This window comes from Pristis pectinata, chromosome 2, assembly GCF_009764475.1.
Source record: "Pristis pectinata isolate sPriPec2 chromosome 2, sPriPec2.1.pri, whole genome shotgun sequence".
Lineage (NCBI taxonomy): Eukaryota > Metazoa > Chordata > Chondrichthyes > Rhinopristiformes > Pristidae > Pristis > Pristis pectinata.
Window position 1 is genome coordinate 26,536,578 of NC_067406.1, and position 20,781 is coordinate 26,557,358.

The 20,781-nt window shown below is 41.3% G+C and overlaps 1 protein-coding gene across 2 annotated transcripts in view; it reads right to left on the reverse strand.

Annotated features, from left to right (window-relative positions):
- Positions 1–244: 244 nt before the first annotated feature.
- Positions 245–20,781, reverse strand: part of tnks1bp1 (tankyrase 1 binding protein 1) — an 82,009-nt gene continuing 61,472 nt past the window's right edge. For both annotated transcript variants that reach the window (XM_052010156.1, XM_052010155.1), the window contains 6 exons: positions 18,035–18,208; positions 14,722–15,025; positions 11,531–11,749; positions 6,099–6,315; positions 3,793–3,895; positions 245–572 (listed from right to left, as the gene is read on the reverse strand). In XM_052010156.1, coding sequence (XP_051866116.1) covers positions 338–572; positions 3,793–3,895; positions 6,099–6,315; positions 11,531–11,749; positions 14,722–15,025; positions 18,035–18,120 — 1,164 coding nt within the window. In that variant the 5' untranslated portion in view covers positions 18,121–18,208 and the 3' untranslated portion in view covers positions 245–337. The remainder of the gene's footprint in view (positions 573–3,792; positions 3,896–6,098; positions 6,316–11,530; positions 11,750–14,721; positions 15,026–18,034; positions 18,209–20,781) is intronic.

Below are 20,781 nucleotides of genomic sequence, written 5' to 3' on the forward strand. Positions count from 1 at the left end.
TAATGTTGAGTAAGACCGAAAACTCTTGGAGGGCAAATTATGTGTTCTTGTTATAGTTGCAAGCGAAAATATTGGTAGGTATGACAAACATCTATCCAGTGTGAGAGGAAACAAAATAAATTAAAGAATGCATATCTTTTTGGTTCAACATTTTAATTGCCTAAAATTATAATAAAACTAGTGAAATTATACAGGAACATACAACATATTCTAGGCTGCATCATAAAATACATTACACAAATTTTTAAAATGTTCTACTGAGCATTAAATACCACTCAAATATTCTTATAAATCAAACAAAACTGTGGTATCCATCTCTAATGTTGCAGTAATAAATCTAACACACTTCATTGGGGACGGTGCAATTCTTCCTCCTCCAGGGGTGGATTTTCTCAGTGCCTGTATAAGGTTTAGAGAGAGCTTCCTGAAGTTTCTTCTGGTAAGCTTCCTCTTGTAGTTTTCCTGCCTCAACTTCTCGCTGTCTCTCCACTTTCTCTCTCTCACGTTGTTGCTTTTGGTAATTGATCTGAGATAGGAGGTCCTGCTGAAACACTTTCCGGGCTTGTTTCTCTCTGTAGTCGAATAATGATATTCATAACGTGTATGTATATTACAAAAGGAGAACTTTTATTTATTTGTTAGACTTTCAAATGACAGTGTAGACTCACTGCTCTATGGACATTAGAAATAGCCAGTGATATCAGATGTCCAACCAAGGAAAAGTGTTATATACTGGTTATTGTCTTAGCCTGCTAAAGGTCCTGGTAGAAAAACTATTTTTTGTTATTTTATTATAGTCCTTTGGGAGAGCAGGAACAGTTATTCAGACTTTATTGATGAAAAGGAGAAAAGTAGGAAAGAAACCTGGGGAGAAATATGGAAAACAAAAATTTAGAAGAGCTTTCATGAGGAGGAGATTAGCGAAAGTAAATGTGGGTCAATTAGAGAAGATACAGGAGAAATTATAATACAGAAATTACAGAGACATTAAATGGGAACAAAGAACAATGGAAAATCATCAATCCAATGTGAGTAATTACTCTTAGCAAAGGAAAAGTACTGGAGAATTTAATGTTAGTATTCAGGGAAATTTTGGGTGGCCTTTGAACACTAAGTAAAAAGTTAAATGCAGGTACAGTAACAATATTAAAACAGATACGTAGTATGTCTGTCTATATTGCATGGGGGTTAGAGTATAAAAGTAGGAAACCTAGCTGCAATTATACAGGTAAATATTTGATTATACATCTGGAGGGCTGTATATATTTGGATGTCTTTGCTTTTGAGAGAAAGAACTGAAGATTTGTTTGATTGATTTCAATGACAAGAGGGCTGGCTTGTGCAAGAGGACTGATTAAATAAACATATTTTTAAAATGCACCCATGTTTTCTACAGTGAATCCCTGTAATTTTTCAATAGGAGTGCCTCAGGAACTTTTAGTAGGCGACTTGGAGTCTCAGGAAATTTGAGAAAATCACCGGAATAGTGGAGCGAACAGTGAATTACCAAAGGCTAAAAGACCCACCTGCAGAGCTGGTGTGCATGCACTTGGGGAATCTGCAGCCTGAAAGGTCACAATCCTTAACTACAAAAGTTCTAGGAATGTTTATTGTGCCAATGCAGAGGCTAAGACATTGAGTTGGGAAATTAGAACAGGTACAAAATTCCCACTCCCATTCCTTTAAAGTCATTTTTTAAAGGATGAAGGAGCCTCTGCACTCCTACAAACTGAATGAGAGAAATCCAAATTGCAGGGACCTCGTCCAATCTGGTACATCACTTCAGTAGAACCCTTTCGTAAATTTTAGAAAAAAAATTGTAAATTTTAAATAATTGCTGCAATGAAACTTGCTGTCAACCAGGTGGTAAGATTTCACCTTTCTGATAATCATTTAGCACCATCTGTTGATCATTTAGACACATTGCATTCATTCCTCTTTCACTAATAAGATGCAGCTCCTCAAAAATCACTGCATTTCTCTCCAGTTAGCAGCCTGGTTAACTTGCTGTATGTCCAATGTTTTGGATCATGCCTCAACTGTGCACACCTTCTTTTCCACCTCATTTGTTTAAAAATTTTCACAACACAGATACTGCTATCACATCCTTCTGTGTGGTGACCGGAAATGTACACAGTCCTCGAGCTGAGGTCTGACCAATTGTTAATAAAGTTGTAGTAATAACATCCCTGCTCTTGTATTCAGCATCCTGACTAATGGAAACCAGAATACCATATACCTTCTCAATCACATTATCTACCTGCATTGCCACGTTCAAGGATCTTTGGAATTGCACACCTGTTTCTCAATACTCCCTCAGACCCTACCATTCACAATGCATGTCCTAGCCTCATTAGTACTCCCAAAATACATCACCTCACATTTATCAGGATTAAACTCCATCTGCCATTTCTCATCCCATCAAGTCAGTCACAAATAGGCTGGGGCTGCGAACTGGCATTGATCAGTCTGGGGGCTACGATTGGCCGTGACAGGGCGGGGGATGTGACAGACCCCAAACAGGCTGGTACAGTGGCTCCACCTCACAGCGCCTGAGACCCAGGTTCAATCCCGACCTTAGGTGTTGTCTGTGTGGAGTTCTCCCTGTGACCGTGTGGGTTTCCTCCAAGTACTCCAGTTTCCTCCCACATTCCAAAGATCCAGGGTTGGTAGGTTAATTGGACTTGTAAATTGCCCCTAGTTTGTAGGTGAGTGGTAGAATCCGGGAGCAGTTTATGGGAATGTACCGAGAATAGATAATAGGATTAGTGTAAATGGATGCTTGATGATCAGCGTGGACTCAGATGGCTGAAGGACCTGTTTCTTTGCTGTGTGACTGATTCCAGAGGTCGGCCACAAACAGGCTGGTGGTTGAGATTTGCTGCATTCAGTCTGTGGGCTGTAATCGGCCACAAACAGGCCGCGGGTTGCTATCCACTGCAAACAAGCCTGGGGTTGCGATTGGCCACCAATCAATCTGGGGCACAAATGGCCACAAGGAGGCCGGGAGCTGCAATCAACCATAATCAGGCTGAGGGTTGCAAATGGTCACAAACAGGCCATAGGTTGTGATCAGCTGCAATGAATGTGCTGACAGCTGCAATGGAGCTTTGGATGAGCTGGAAGCCACAATCGCATGTGCTGCAGGTGACAGGCAATCTATTATTATTGCACTCAAGAAGATTCAGTGGGTGATTTATAAAATATAAAATCATTGTCCTAGCCACAGCCTTTTGGCATTGGTTTCTGTTAGTTATTCTATCCTCCATGATTCTATCATCTAGGCTAATATATTATCTATAATGGCACAAGTTATTACTTTGTGCAGTAATCTTTTATGGAGCACCATATCAAATGTCCTTTGAAAGTCAAAGTACATGAATTGGTTCCCTTTTATCCACCCTGCTTGTTAAATCCTCAGAATTCTACCAAATTTTCCCTTTCATAAAACCATGTTCATTCTGCTTGATGATTTTCTAAATGGCCTGCTGCTTCTTTCTTAATAATGGATTCCAGCATTTTTTCAATGATCAGTTTTGAGAATAGCTAAGCATGAGGTGTTGAAGACTTCAGCAGGATTTCAATATTGGTTACAATTAAGGTCGAGGCAAAGATGACTACATGTTACAGAGGTGGATTAGTAGTTTTGTGGGGAAGCAGATTTAAGGTCAACTCAGAATCGAAGGGTTTTGGGTTCAGCCAGAGTGAAGTTCAACCCATTCAATATAGTGTAATTGATCCCTCATGGAGATGATGTTCACTGGAGAAAGTTAAAGCAAATTGCAGATTTACCTGACCAGTTTCTCCTCTTCCACTTGTTTCTGTTCTTCAACAAATGTATCCAGTTTTGCTCGTTCAGCTGCCAGTTGTTGTGGGGACTTTGTATTTCCCTCCACTGAAAATATAAATCAAAATATTTATTGTGAACCCCTTTCCCTGCCTTGAAACTGTATCCAATGGATGTTCTGAATGGGGCAGAAAGAAGGTTGGGAGCATGACGTCCACTGGGAGAATCTGCAAGAAGGATTGCTCACAACAGCTGCCTTGATAGGCCATCGTGCAAAGAAAAGCATGGAGGAAACTGTTAGCTTATACAAGGGTGATCCAGGGCTGGGATAATGCCATAAGCAGCAATGAGCACAGTGAGGATTTTGAATAGGGATTAGGAGAGGCAAAGCATTCAAGAGGCACAAAATTAAAACTGGCACAAATGGAAAACGAGAAAGGAACTCAAAACACAAAAAACACATGAAAATAGGAGCAGGAGTAGGGCACCTCAAGCCTCCTCCCCCCCACCCCCCACAACATTCAATATGATCCCAGGTCTGGTGGATGTCCATGTCTCCCGGCTTCTTTCTATTCTTTCTGCCTCAATCCCTCTTCTGTGCCAGTTCCCATACCCTTCCCTGACCTTTCAAAAATTTATCTTGGTCTGCCTTAAATACTTCCAAAGATCTACCTTCCACAACCCTGTGGGGCAGAGAATTCCAGAGATTCACCACCCCCTACAAAAAGAAATTTCTATGTACCTCTTTTTTAACCTGATCAGTCCCTTATCTTGTAACTACGTCCCCTAGTCCAAGATTTTCCCACCAGTGAAAACATTTCAACATCTACCCTATTATGCCCTCTTGGGACCTTGTATAAAGGTCCCCCCTCATTCTTCTAAACTCCAAGGAATACAGACCCAGTCTAGCCTCTCTTGATAGGACAACTCTCTCATCCCAGGAGTTAGCCTAGTGAACATCCTTGGGACTGTCTCAGATGCTTCTATATCCTTTTTTCAGATAAGGGTCCAAAGTTGTGCACAATTATCCAGATGTTAACTCACTGACCTCCTGTATAACTGTAACAAAAACTCCCTATTCTTAAACCCCAAACCCTTTGCTATAAAGGCCAAGATTTCAGTTTCATTCTTAACTATTTTTTGGACCTGCCTGTTAATTTTTTTGTGATTCATGCACCAGAACACCCAGATCCCTCTGTACTTCACTCATTTGCAGTCTCACTCCATTTAAACATCAATTCACCTCCTGATTCCTCCTACCAATATGCATGACCTCACACTTGAACTTTTGCCAAGTTTTTGCCAAAAGGAAGCAGCACACTTCATTGATGTTTTGACATCGAGTGGAATTGGGGAAAAAAATGTTGCCACATAGATTTCCTTGGAAGCAGGAAACTTGGCAGTGAAAGGGAGGTTAGACTTCCACATGGTTTTATAGCAGCCATTAAAAGCCACGCTCCATTGCCAAGCTGTGGCCTCCTGCAGGCTGTCAACTTACCCAGTGGTTGGGTTAGAAACAAAATTAAAAAAACAATAGAATCCTGCCCATAAATTCAGCAGGGCCACCACATCCCCACATTTGCAAAGTTTCCCCAGCACTACTGCACTTCCCTGACTCCAGAAATATTGGGGCTATAGTATCACGCTGCTGTGTTTAAAATAATGCAATAAATAAATTATTAGTCATAGGATTCTCCTTGCATTCATTCAGAGTCTCAGTTAGATCTTTACAACTTCTATGAATGAACAACCTGAAACAATATCCTTTTCAAAGTGGGGAGTAGTAATGTTGCAGAGAGCAGGGCCAGGGCATAAAAATCACAGATAAAATCAAAGAACTCAGTCTGTATCACCAGGAAAAGTTGGGAGAAAACAATTACTATCGCTCCTTGGCCTGGAAAACATCAATTTTTTGGATTATGACTCACTTGAGAAAGTAGTCTAAAAGACTGCCCAAACCTTCAATTCAATTAGTAAATCTAAATCCCACTGCAGTAAAGTGCAAATCTAAATTCAGTAACTCTGGTAATCTGGCAGCAGGGGTAAAAATGAGTAATATCCTATACCACTCTTTTCTGGTCCAAACTACATGTTGTGGTGTCAAAGCGGGTTCCGGGGCATACAGGGTGATATAACTTTATCATGCATTGACGTGATGGGTATGGAGCAGGATGAGCATTATCCCTCTGAATTTAGAATGTCACATCTGTTTTTTCAAGTTTAAAACTGTCTTGACTATTTTCCTGGTACGAAATATATAACTTGACAAAAGAATCGAAATGGCTGGGAAATGGCTAAACAAGTTTCTTACATTTCTCTTGAACCTGAAGCTTGCGTGTTTCCATCACTTCCTTCTTGAGGCGGTCTTGAGCCTCTTTCTTTAAGCGCATCTGTTCAAGGCGTTTAGCCCATGTTTTCTCCATGTCTGCCTCAATCAGCCGGTTTGCTTCCTCTTCCTGAAGTTTTTCATCATCTGCCTTCTGGGCCAAGTAACTTCGATATAGCTGCTGTTCTCTCTTTAGATCCATCTAATTAAAATTAAGTAATTGTAGATAGAATTTTTTTTTAAGTCATTAACATGACGTTGAGCAACATTAGCTTTGTTCCTTCTGGCCCTTCATGCCTGCTCCACTATTAAAGAAGATTACAGCTGACTGTACATCTCTGTATTACTTAATGCATTAAGCCCATGTCCTTTAATTACCTTAATATTTAAAAACCTATCAAAGGGTCAGTGTAAATTTATATAGATTAAATCAGTAGGGAAAAGACTAACTTCCCAATTTTTCCACACCACTTTTGAATCAAAATATTTATTTTGTTCCTCTCCACAAAAAGCTGCCTGACCTGCTGAGTATCTCCAGCATTTCTGTTTCATTTCAGAATTCCAGCATCTGCAGTATTTTGCTTTTGGATTACTTTAAACCTTGATTATTCAACTGTCCCCTCTGAGCCCTCCAACCCCCTGTTGAAGGAATTCTTTTTGGGAAGCCTGTAGAATTTTAGTAATTGAATAAGCTGGATTTGAACTCAACAGAGCAGGAAAGATCTGATGGTGTACTTAATTAAATCATTCAGGGACCCGTGCACAGTACATGGGAAGGAGTCTTATAATAATAACTTTGATAAATTGTTCTCCACAGTTTTAAATTGTAAAATATCAGAGCTAGTTCAATGCCAACTACAATTTTCTGCTTCTAAGATACTTAAATGCTGTTATTTCTCATTTCCAATGCTGCATTATGTGAAGATTATATTTGATCTGAATTCCCTGTATATAATGCAACAGATAATGAGCTACTATGAATCCAAATGCAGGCCAAAGTGCCATTAAAATGGTGTTATTTGCTGACACATTTGCCACTTTTTCTCTGGCCACAGGTAAACTCAGTTTCAGCCTCACTCGTACACACGATGGGTAGCTGGGAGGAGGAGAAGTCATCCATTTTGTCCTCTGAGTCTGTTAGACTATCCAAGGAGGTCATAACTGATCTTTGACTAATTCTAGGTACCCCTTTTTTCTTTGCACCTTAAAACTTACTTTACCTTATACTTTTCCCAGTTATAATGAAAAGTCATCAACCTTAAATACAGAAGGCCTTAAGGATCTCTGCTTCTTTATCAACAACAGACCCAAGCAGGTCCCCTCCACTGCCACCCTCCTGTGTCTGGCAGAACTGGTACTCACCCTCAACAACTTCTCTTTTGGCTCCTCCCACTTTATCCAAACCAAAGGTGTAGCCATGGGCACTCGCATGGGCCCCAGCTATGCCTGCCTTTTCGTTGGCTATGTGGAACAATCCATGTTCCAAGCCTACACTGGTAATGCTCCCCAACTCTTTCTCTGCTACATTAACGACTGCACTGGGGCTGCTTTCTGAACCCATGCTGAGCTCATCAACTTTGCCTCCAACTTCCACCCTGCCCTCAAATTTAAATGGCCCATCTCCAACATCTCTCTCCCTTTTCTGGACCTCTCAGTCTCCATCTCTGGAGACAGATTAACCACTGACATCTTTTACAAACCCACTGACTCCCACAATTACGTTGACTACACCTCTTCCCACTCTGTCATTTGCAAGGATGCTATCCCCTTCTCCCAGTTCCTCCACTGCATCTGTTCGCATGATGAGGCTTTCCATTCCAGGACATCTGAGATGTCCTCTTTTTTTTTCAGTAAACAGGGTTTCCCTTCCACCACCATCAATGCTGCCCTTACCCTCATCTCCTCCATTTCCCACATGTCTGCCCTCACCCCATCCCCCCCCCCCCCATGACATAACAGGGACAGGGTTCCCCTTGTCCTCACCTACCACCCCACGAGCCTCCAGATCCAACACATCATCCTCTGCAACTTCCGTCACCTCCAATGGGATCCCACCATCAGGCACATGTTCTTTCCACCCCCCCCCCCAACTTTCCGCAGGGATCGCTCTCTCCGTGACTCCCTTGTCTACTTGTCCCTCCCCACTGATGAACCCCACCCCCTCCCCGGCACTTATCCCTACAACCATACAAAGTGCTGTCCCTACACCTCCTCCCTCACCACCATTCAGGGCCCTAGACAGTCCTTCCAGGTGAGGCACTGCTTCACCTGTGAATCCAAGGGTGTTATTTATTGCATCTGGTGCTCCCGGTGCAGCCTCCTCTACATCAGTGAGACCCGACACAGATTGGGTGACCACTTTGTCAAGCACCTTCGCTCTGTCCACCACAAAAGCAAAGATCTCCCGGTGGCCAGCCACTTTAATTGCACATCCCACTCCCATACTGACATGTCTATCCATGGCCTCCTCTACTGCCATGTTGAGGCCAGATGCAGGTTGGAGAAAAAACACCTCATATTCCACCTTGGTCATGACCTGTCCATCTATTCCCCACCTCCTTCCCTTTACTCCATGGTCTACTGCCCTCATCTACCGGATTCCTTCTTCTTCAGCCCTTTGCCTCCTCTTCTACCTATCACCTCTCGGCTTCTTACATCACTCCCTTTCATCCCCCCTACCTTCCCCCTCTCACCTGGACTCGCCTATCACCTGCCAGCCTGCCTCCCCCGACTGTACATCTCTGTATTACTTAATGTATTAAGCCCATGTCCTTTAACTACCTTAATATTTAAAAACCTATCAAAGGGTCTGGCTTCTGCCCTCTTCCTTTCTAGTCCTGAAGAAGGGTCTCGACCTGAAACGTCGACTGTTTATTTCCCTCCATAGATGCTGCCTGACATGCTGAGCTCCTCCAGCATTTTGTGTGTGCTAACCTTAAATTTTTGTGGGCCAAAGGGCCTGAATTATGCTGTAGTTTTTCTATGTTCTATTAACTTTATTTATCACTCCATGGATTTTCATAGACTCGTATGGCACAGAAACAGGCTCCTCAGCCAGCAAGTACTAGCCAGCAAGTACCAAACTACATTAATCCCAGTGTGCAATACTCAGACCAGGACCTTCTATGCCACAGTAATTCAAGTACTCATCTAAATATTACTTCAATGTTGGATAGTACCTGCACCTCAGGCAGTGCATTCCAGACTTTAATCACTGTCTCAGAGAAAAAATACTTCAAGTCCCCTCTAAATCTCCTACCTTTAACCTAAGCCCTCTAGATCTAGACACCTCTGCTCAGAATGGCTTCTCACTGTCTATGCCCCTCATAATTTTATGCATCTCAATCAGGTCCCCACACAGCCCTCTTTACTCCAGTCTTTCCTCATAGCCAAAATGCTCCATTCCAGGTAGCATCCTGTTGAGTCTTCTCTATATCATCACCAGGGCAATCATACCCTTCCTACGGTCTGGGAACCAGAAATGCGCACAGTTCGCCAGCTGTGGCCTAACTAACATCTTATATAGTTGCACTGTAAGCTGCAGTTAAGGAAGTCAAATATCCCATAAGCCTTCTTAACCATCTTATCCACCTGTGATGCTGCCTTCAAGGATCCCTGGACATTTTCTGTTCCTCAGTCCTTCCCATCATTCTACCTACCATTCATTGTGCATATTTTATCCTTATTAGTCTTCCCAAAATGCATCACATCATATTTTTCAGGATTAATCTGCAATTTCTCTGCTCATGTTATCAAGTGACCAATATCATTCTGTAGCCAAAAGCTATTCTCACTATCACTAACATCACAGATCTTAGTGTCAATCTGCAAACATACTTACCTCTTACTTTCACATCCAGATCCTTAACTTAAGAAACAACAAGGGTACCAGCACCAATCCCTGTTGTGCACCACTGGTTACGGATTCCAACTGCAAAAATAGCCCTCCAGCATCACTCTCTGACCCTATCATCAAACCAGTTTTAGATCCAATTTGTCCAAGGTACCTTTTGGATCAGTCTCCCATGTGGAACCTTGTCAAAGGCCTTGCTGAAGTCCATGTAGACCACATCAACCATCTACACTCATTGAGGCACTTAGTTACCTCCTCAAAAAATTCAATCAAATCAGTCTGATAGGATCTCCCTTTAACAAGATCATGCTGACTATCCTTGATTAATTCCTGCCTGGCCAAGTACAGATTAACCCTGTCCCTCAGATTCTTTTCCCATTAATTTCCCTACCACTGATGGTAGACTTGCTGGCCTGTAATTACCTGGCTTATCCCAGCAACCCATCTTGTTTAAAGGTACCACATTCACTGTCCCCTAACCGTCTGGTACCTCTTCTGTCGCCAGAGAGATTTAAAAAACTTGTATCAAACCTGCAGTAATCTCTTCCTTGCCTCCCACTGGAGCAAGGGACACATCTTATCATTTGGTCTGAACTGCCAAGTATTTCCAGTATTTTCTGTTTTATTCTTAATTATTGACATCTCTAATATTTTACCTTTGGGTCAGTACAATCTAATTGTTTCATGTCCACCATTTCTTTATTTTCCAATTTTTCTTGCCCAGCTATCACCATGAATTTTGAACTCATGTCTCCAAATCAAGACTGTGGGCCTCTGATTGCTAGTCCATTAACTTAACCAGTACCCTGCCATGCCCAGTGAGGATCATCCATGGCCATAATAGAGAAATTAGGGACAAGACTTATTAATGCATAATCCTATGCATTCAACTTAAAAATTAACATTGGCACACAAGAACCAGGTTCCATTTTGAAACTGATTCTATTGAAAGTTAAGGGATACTCTTATCCCAGGATGATAACAATATGAGGAGAAAATACACCCAGAGTTATAAATTTTTAGTAATTCTCTACTCAGAGAGCAGTTGTGAAGTTTATATGTGGCTGAAGTCAACTGGACACAAAAGGAGTCAGAGAATATGGTCACAGAGTGGAAAAGCACAGAAATACTGAGGCACATTGAAAGCACTGAATGGCAGAGCAGGTTTGATGGGCATATGGGTTTCTCCTGCATTGCTCATGTTGTCAAGAAATTTGTGATTAAGGGCATCAGCATGATTTAGGCTGATTCATCAGTGTATTACTGAGAGACTTCAGATGAAATGCTAAATAAAGATCCTATCTTTTTGTTTTAGGTGGACATTCAGATGTGTTAGCTAGTATTTCTGTCTCAGCCAACAGCATAACAAAAGAAACAAATGAAGTGGTCTCTCATCCTACTGCTTGGCTATGGAACTTTAGGATATAAACTGGTTACATCAAAACACATCAAACAAATAATTAGTTGTCTATAAAGCATTTTTCTCTGTCTGAGGATACAATCCAATACAGTAGAAGAAACATTTTATTATGCATAACGGGTACAAATTAATAGACTGAGTTACCTTCTTCCGCATCTGTGCCTGGGCATCATCAGCAATGTCCTTCAGTGCTTGATCCCTTAACTTTATATCAAGTGCCTGCTCCTCCTCCTGCTCTTTTGCCATTCGCTTTGCCTTCAATACTCTTGAATTGTCCAAAATATCACGGACTTTCTTCTGTTTCTGAATTTTCTCCCTCTCAAGCCGCTCATCTTCCAACTTTGAAAGACGCTGTTTTTCTTTCTGTGACAATATACCACATTAATATGAGAGATTTTGCAATCTAGGGTTTCCCTTGAATCCAGATATAGGGAACTTTAGAAAAAGCTTAAGAAAAATTTGTACATCCAGGGAATTTCAAAAATGTATCCTATTTTCTGACACTTGCCTTTAATTGTTCCCTCTCCATTAAATTCATCTATATATGAGATGTGCGCTTAATTCCAATTGCAGCCCAATCAAACTGCAACTGAAGGGGTGGATGCACATCTGTGGGTGAACTCTTAAATCATAGCCCAGAAGTGTAGTTTACAACTCCAGACCAAATCATCCAAAAATAACAGTGTTATGTACAGAAGAAATGATGTAAGGGTGCTTCTATGGGCTATTGCATTGCATGGGGCTGTGTTCCCTCATTCAAACAGATCTGATTCTGTGGCATAGACAAAAGGTAAGTGCATGAATTTTAAAGTTTTTATTGATTCTCTGCATTTAAGTCTACATAATGCACAAAATTAGTGGTGACTGTAAGAACAAAAGAAATACCAGTAGGAGGCTATTTGCAGCAATACATACAAAATGCAGGAGGAACTCAGCAGGTCAGGCAGCGTCTATGGAGGGAAATAAGCAGTGGACATTTCAGGTTGAGACCCTTCATCAGGACTGGAAAGGAAGAGGCCAGAAGTCAGAATAAGAAGGTTGGGGGAGGGGGAGGAGCACATGCTGGCGGGTGACAGGTGAGTCCAGGTGAGAGGGGGAAGGTAGTTGGGTGGGGGAGGGGGAGATGAAAGGGAATGATGCGAGAAGCTGAGAGGTGATGGGTGGGAGAGGCAAAGGGCTGAAGGAATCTGGTAGGAGAGGACAGTAGACCATGGAATAAAGGGAAGGAGGTGGGGAAAAGGAGGGAGGTAGTGGGCAGGTCATGAGAGTGGGGGAGGGGAAAGAGAAGGGGTGAGGGGACCATATGAATGAGGGAAAAGAAAAGGGGGGGAACATAGGGGAGGGGTTACTGGAAGTTAGAAAAATCGATGTTGATGCCGTCAGGTTCGAGACTACCAAGGCAGAATATAAGGTGGTAGTAGAGGAGGCCATGGATAGATATGTCAGTATAGGAATGGGAAGTGGAATTAAACTGGCTGGCCACTGGGGGATTCTGGCTGTTGCGGCGGACAGAGCAAAGGTGCTCGATGAAGCAGTCATTCAATCTACGTCAGGTCTCACCAATGTAGCTATTTGGCTCCTCATGCCTGTTCTATGTATAAATGCATCACATTTTTAGTGAACCTCAGTCCATTCTACGAATAGGAGGACAAGTCTTTGAAATGAACAATTTATTCCAGGTTTAAATAATAGAATTTAAAAAAGCTGTATGTAAGAATTTTGTGCAAAGACTTTGATGGAGCTTGAAGATGGAAATAAAAATGTAGATGCTGGAAGTGTAAAACACAAAACAGTGTAAACGCTCAGCAGGTCAGGCAGCGTCAGTTTCAAGTTGAAGAACTGGGAAACAGAGAAAAACAAGTTACTTTCAAACTGCAGAAAAAGTTGGAGATATGGAGGGGGTGGGAGGCCTGGGATGGATAAGAGAAAAGGAACATTTAAGATGGGGTGAGGCCGGGGCTGCAGTCTGGATAAATCCTGGGTGACAATGGCTACCTGTTAAAATCATGGTTACTGACACAGTACCAGCATATCCACAGATGGGTTTGTGCAGGGAGGACTATAATGTGCTCCGCTCACTAATTAAATCTAGGGAGGTGCTGCAGTCTAAAAAGGGGGTTATCTCAGGCTTGAGAGATGTTCCTTCACACCCATATGCAATTTATTGCACTACAGAAGCTCATGAAAGGCAGCCATTACCTGGAACAAAGTTGGTCAATTTTGCACATGGTTTTGGTATTGATTTGACATATAAAATATATTTAACATGTTGATTTGGTTGCTTCTTTTATTCATGATTTGTGCTCAAATGGACACTGAACTAATCAGAAATAAAGGAAAGGTAATATCAGAACTGCATTGGAATAGACTTTCTGGTTCCTCTGTATTCTCATTTTTTTTTATGAATAATGGATATCACTGCTTGGTCAGCATTTAATGCTCAATCCCAAATACCCTTAAATATATATTCAACACCCATATTTCAACCAGCTGCAGAGGTTGTAATGAACTCTGGCCTAATGACCACTCTGGAAAATTAATTTATTTCCACACCTTTGAAATAAGAGCGACCTCTGTCTCTCTTTCCACAGAAGCTGCCTATTCTGCTAAGTGTTTCTGGCATCTTCTATTTTTATTTCAGATTTCCAGTATCTGCAGTTTTTTTTATTTTTATTTGTAAATCAAGATGCTTTGTGATTTCAAGTTTGCTTTGCTGGTAGAAAAGTACTTAAGTGACTGCTGCCCTTATCTTTCTAGATCCTATGGATTTTCTAGACTCTGCAGACGAATCCTTGGCAAATTGGTGCCAACTATTTTTGCACATGGTACACAATGCAGGCCCTTTGTTTCAGTGATGGATGGCAATATACAGTATGTACAGAGAGATACGTGAGAATGGCCATCAAGTTGCCTGCTTTGTTGTAAATGAATTCAGGCTTCTTCAGTGCTTTTGGACTTGCATTCATCCAAACAAATAGAAAACATGTGTTTTGCAACCCTGATCTGGGCCTAATGGTGAAAAAAAATTGCTGCAGAATGCGAAACCTCTGACATGCTCTTACAATCTCCTTGGATGCAGATCTGGTCATAGTCAGAATCTTATCAATGATAATAATAATAATGTTGGTGATAGGGAAGTAGGCAATGGTAAAGTATCATGGAAATATAGCCCAAACTAAACTTCCAAGCTACTATCATTAGAGTAGTGGTTCAGAAGGAAAATATTAACATAAAGAATGAAAAAAAAGCAATAGGAGGGAGCTCAGGACACTGAACTGATAACAACACTGAAAATAGTAAAAATACTATGCAACTCTGTTTAGTTATTTTCTTACCATCAACTCTGCCTCTTGTTCTTTTTGGCGCTTCTGATCCATGCGTTTAGCATCAGCTTCCGCTATCTGCTCCTGCTGACCAGCCAGGATTTCTTGCTTTTTCTCATTTTGCTCTCTCATTTCTTTTTCTGCCCTTTCCTCTTTGGCAAGTCGGTCCTTCTCCCACAGTTGATCAAAGAGCTGATCCTCTTCCTTTTGCTGATTCTGCAGTCTCTTATTGAATTCTATTTGTGCCTGCCAGTCCTTGACCAGCTCTTGCTCTCGTTGGTGAGATAGCTTTGTTTGCAGCTCCTCACATTGCTCCCTAAAATATATCAGTCACAGATGAAATGGCAGGACTGCTGTACTGATGCAATCTAAATAGGCATAATATAATTAAATTGGAAAACTAGAAAAAGGGCAAAAACTTGCAAAACATGACACAAAAACTTGAATATAGTAGAGATGTGAGCAAAATCAGATGGCATTGATTAAAAGACAGACTTGAAATTTAAAACAATGTTGGAACTTAGCAAAACAAGACATAGAAGTTAAAATGATCAAGGGCCATGGGAAAAAGAATAGGGAAGGGCTATTAAAGACGGAGATGCAAAAAGAATCAGCATTGGATAAAAATATTTTTCTGGCATCCATTCCATTAACTGGAGTCAGTTGCTTGATGAGATCTCCCCAGATACAAGACCTGTTATTGAATTACTCAAAATGGCAAGATCTGAAAATAAAATAAAACTAACAAAATGTCTTCGACAATTCAACAGTCATGATCAGGCACTAGTTTAGGTGTCACCTGGCCTGTATCTCGCGTTCAGTTCCCATGTGGTACCAAGGCCATTTTAACCTTTCACAAATTCCCAATGTCTTTGAGACGTTGCTGCCATTAGTTGTTCATGAGTGGTAAATAGGCTTCAGGCAATGAATCCTGATGCTGTGCTGCCTTTTTCCACTGTCCCTTAATGTATCAGATGAAGGGAGACACTTGGAAACAGCTGAAATAATTTAAATAATTTTTCAAAAATAAATTATTTCAAAATACAATAAGAAATATTTTTAAAAATATCTTATGCAAAATAAATGAATTAATTTAAGAAAGGTAAAATTGGAATTGGTTTATTATCATCACACGTACAGAGGTACAGTGAAAAATTTGTCTTGCATACTGTTCATACAGATCAGTTCATTACCCAGTGCATTGAGGTAGTACAAGGTAAAACAATAACAGAATGCAGAAAAAAGTGTAACAGCTACGGAGAAAGTGCAGTGCAGGTAGACAATAAGGTGCAAGGTCATAATGAGGTAGATTGTGAGCTCAAGAGTCCATCTTATCGTACTAGGGAAACGTTCAATAGTCTTATACCAGCAGGATAGAAGCTGTCCTTGAGCCTGATGGTACGTGCTTTCAGGCTTTTGTATCTTCTGTCCGATGGGAGAGGGGAGAAGAGAGAATGTCCGGGGTGGGTGGGATCTTTGATTATGCTGGCTGCTTTACCAAAGCAGCGAGTAGACAGAGTCAATGGAGGGGAGGCTGATTTCCGTGATGTGCCAAGCTGTGTCCACAACTCTCTTGCAGTTTCTTGCGGTCCCAGGCAGAGCAGTTGCCATACCAAGCCATGATGTATCCAGATAGAATGCTTTCTATGGTACATTGATAAAAGTTGGTGAGTTTCAAGGGGGACATGTGCCAAATTTCTTTAGCCTCCTGAGGTAGTACAGGCACTGGTGAGCCTTCTTGGCGGTGGCGTCTACATTGTTGCACCAGGACAGGCTATTGGTGACGTTCAGTCCTAGGAACTTGAAGCTCTCAATCCCCTCGACTAGTCTAATAGTCTAAAGCAGGTGTCTTTGCTGTCTAGATGCTCCAGAGATGAGTGTAGGGCTAGGGAGATCTGTTTTGATGTAGGCAAATTACAGTGGGTCAAGGTTTTCTGGGAGGCTGGACGTAATGCGTGCCATGACCAGTCTCTCGAAGCACTTCATGATGGTGGATATCAGAGCCACTGGTCGGTAATCATTAAGGCACATTACTTTGTTTTTCTTAGGTACTGGGATGATAGTGGTCTTCTTAAAGCAGGTGGGAACCTCAGAAGCAGGGAGAGGTTAAAAATGTCTGAAAATACCCCCGCCAGCTGATCCGCACAGGATCCGAGGACATGGCCAGGGACACCACCCGGGCCAGATGCTTTCCGTGGGTTCACTCTCTAGAAGACTGATCTTACGTCCACAATGGTGACAATGGGTTCAGGTGCATTGGAGGCTATTGGGATGGGTGGTGACATTCCAATCCCCTTCTATTCAAAATGTGCATAAAATATAACCACTAAACTTCACTTATCCTTTAAAGAAAGTCAACAATACCAGTCAAATAAATGAGGCATGCGTCACCTGTGGATGGCATAAAGCTGAGGGAGAGATGAGGTGTATCTGGCCCTCAGCTCATTCTACAACCACTGATGGACTGAGTCCAACAATGGAGCAGGTAGTCAGATGCACCGCCATCTGACCTCCAGCACATTTTGTACTTCTGTACTGGATTGCGCAAATATCGAGCTCGGGATATTCGCGCAGACCTACTGAACTGCCAGTGAAAATTCAGTGCAGTCTGGCCCAATAATATGATGGACAGCACCCATGTGATGAACCACCTGGGCACTTGCTCACCTACAAAAAGAAAATCATGTCTTAAAACCTGCGGATCTATGTGGACAATGAGCATTTAAGTAAATCAGGGAGCAACACACCAGTTGTGTGTAAACTATTCTTAGATACTGAGTTGCAGCATCTCGGTTTTTCACCTACACTTACACATATATGGAATGAGTTGAAGGATCAGGGTTAGTCCCCATAAATATTTTAAAAATGTAGGCATCTCTGCCTTTATCTATCCTTTCTTCTAGTTCCCCCTCTCGCGTTGTGTGTTTCTTCTTTGGGCTAGAAAAGTACACAATGCACACATTTACTAGCTACCATTGCCCCATATTTTTGCAGCTGTTTCTGGTTTAAGGTAAGTACCCCATTTTACAATTCAGCAACCAAATAACCAGATGAAAAATATAAAACATATATGCAGACATAAAAAACCCATGACATACCCAGAGTGAAAAGAAAATCTGAGCTGAGCTCACTTGGTCCAACATACTCAGTTCTAGTCCAAGCCTGCATTGATAACACCCAAATATTAGCTCATTGATATTCAGCGTTCTCATTTGCCCTAGTCTCTTCATTTATTTCCATTTTGTAGAGTTTTTAAGGGTTTCAGGCATCGAAAAGTGAGATTATATTCTCATTCCCATAGTCCAATTTTAAAATAAAATGTTACCGGAATTGTTGATCAAGTTTTTCTGCAATCAGTTTTTGTCGATCCCGCTCCCTTTGTATCTTAAGATCTTTTACTTGTTGCCTCATTTTTGCTTGTCGCTCTAAAACTGTTTCTCCCAAAAGGTTAAGTTGGTTCACGTAATCTTTCTCCTCAGCTTCCAGAAGTTCTCGCAGCCTCAAATGATAGAAACAAAATTTCATTTAAAGGCATTACAGGTGCATGGGAAAAGAGATTTCACTAACATAGATTTGTACATAATTAAATAATGCAAATATCAGCTAAGTAAAATTAATCAAGATTAAGTTGACTGAACTGAAAAGGACAGCAAAGACTTCTTGCAGGGAGTCTTAGTGAAGAGATTCTTAGAACGTACAACATGCAACATAGAACAGTACAGCACAGGAACAGGCATTTTGGCCCACGATATTGTGTCAAGCTAATTAAACTAGTAATTAAATGCCTAACTAAACTAATCCCTTCTGCCTACACAATGTCGATATCCCTCCATTCTCAGCATATTCATGTGCCTATCAAAGAGCCTTTTCAACACCTCTATCGTATTTGCTTCTACTACCACCCCCAGCAGCGTTTTCCAGGCACCCACCACTCCGTGCAAAATAAAACTTGCCCAGCACATCTCCTTTGAACTTACCCCCTCTCAGCTTAAATGCTTTATCACCTGCTAGCTTGTGCTCCTCTCCCTACCTTTTTATTCTGGCTTCTGACCTCTTCCTTTCCAGTCCTGATGAAGGGTCTCGACCTGAAAAATAGATTGTTTATTTCCCTTCGTAGATGTTGCCTGACCTGCTGAGTTCCTCCAGCGTTCTCTGTGTATTGCTCAAGAACAGCTACTTCCCTTCAACCGTTTGGTTCTTGAACCAACTAGCAAAACCCTAATCACTACAGTTTTGCAACACTATGACCACTCTGATCACTTTGCACTAAAATAGATTTTTTTGTTCTAATTGTGTTCTTTCTTGTAATAATTGCATATAATTTATATTTATGTTTTTCTTGTGGATGCTACTTATCTGATGCTATGTGCCTGTGATGCTGCTGCAAGTAAGTTTTTCATTGCACCTGTGCATACGTGTACTTGTGCACATGACAATAAACTCGACTTTGACTCTTCCACACTCTCTCCAAAGCTTCCACATCCTTCCTATAATGGGGTGACCAGAATTGAATGAAATACTCCAGATGCAGCCTAACCAGAGTTTTATAAAGCTGCAACATAACTTCCTGACTCTTGAACTCAATGTCTTAACTAATAAGGGCAAGCAAGCCTTATGCATTCTTAACCACCCTATCAACCTATGCAGCCACTTTCAGGGAGCTATGGACTTGGAGCCTCTGTTAAGGGTCCTTAACCCTCTGCCTCTGTTAAGGGTCCTGCCATTAACTGTGTACTTTTCATTTACATTTGATTTCCCAAAGTGCAACACTTCACACTTGTCTGGATTAAACTCCATCTCCCAATCTTACTTTTCGTTTCTTTATTTCTTATTCTGTATCTAATCTTAACGTATTCATCCTTTTCTTTCTCTATCATTAATTCACAATGCTTATGAAGCTGCACTGATGATTCCATCATTTACCATGGTCCCAGCTGACCTTGTCATTTCCATATCCAGCTCACGCTTCAAACAGCTTGTGGCTTAATTTTTGTTTGAATTGTAGAGCAAAAACAAATCCAAAGAACACAGAACAAAATACCTATTCTCAGCAAATTCTGGGCTTGCATATCTCAGTATCAAACCATGCATTATGTTTACTAAGAAATACACTGTACTTTAATAACTTAATAATATCTAATGAGATAACAGAAGGCCATCAGCTTCTGTGGTTATTGCTGGTGCTGATTCTTCAACACCCCTCCCACTAGTAATGTTTTGGAGCCAAAATGGAGGGGTGTGATTTCTGCACTGGTGTTTATATTAGCAAGTCTTCTAAAACTGCAGGTCATAAAATCAGCAGAGGCCAGGGTTCAACCAACAATATTGCCCTGGACCTATTTCTCTGTTACTGCTACTGGCTTGACGTCTCCCATGTGCCAGACTGACCCCTCCACTCCTGCTGGTCTCCCACATTTTGTCAGATTATCCACTCCATTCTCATGTTGCCAGAATCATGCTATCAGACTGCCCTTTTCATTCCCACTCCCTCAATAGTGAAGGCCTATGGTACTTAATTACTCCGCTGACAACACAGACTGCCTATAAGGGTGCAAATATCAAGTTTGTGATCTGGGCAGCAACTTTTCATATAAAGTGCACTATGTACTGTTTGCAAAGGGGGCAGGTCTGTCATGTGGATAAAGATGCTGGGAGCTTTTTGGAAAAAGTGATTTCCTACAGGTGAAGTCCCCACAAAGGGGTAGGATGACCTTTACTTTGGATTTTATAGTACTCGTTTTTATTATTATACTCAAATATGTCCTTCCTGGTACATTTCCTTATCCTTGCGAGTACAAATGAGAAATGGTGGATTGATTCATCTATACTAAAACTATAATGAATGAATACGTTCATTTTTCCAATTTGAGGAAATTTTTTCTTCTACTATAATATGCTTCTTTAAAACGTCACAGGCAAAGAATGTATTCATATTCTTAAAAAAATAATTTAAATAACTGCCTTAATGATTGCCTTAGTAAGGCATTCGACAAGGTCCCTCATGGTAGGCTCATCCAGAAGATTAAGATGCATGGGATCCACAGTGACTTGGCTATCTGAATTCAGAATTGG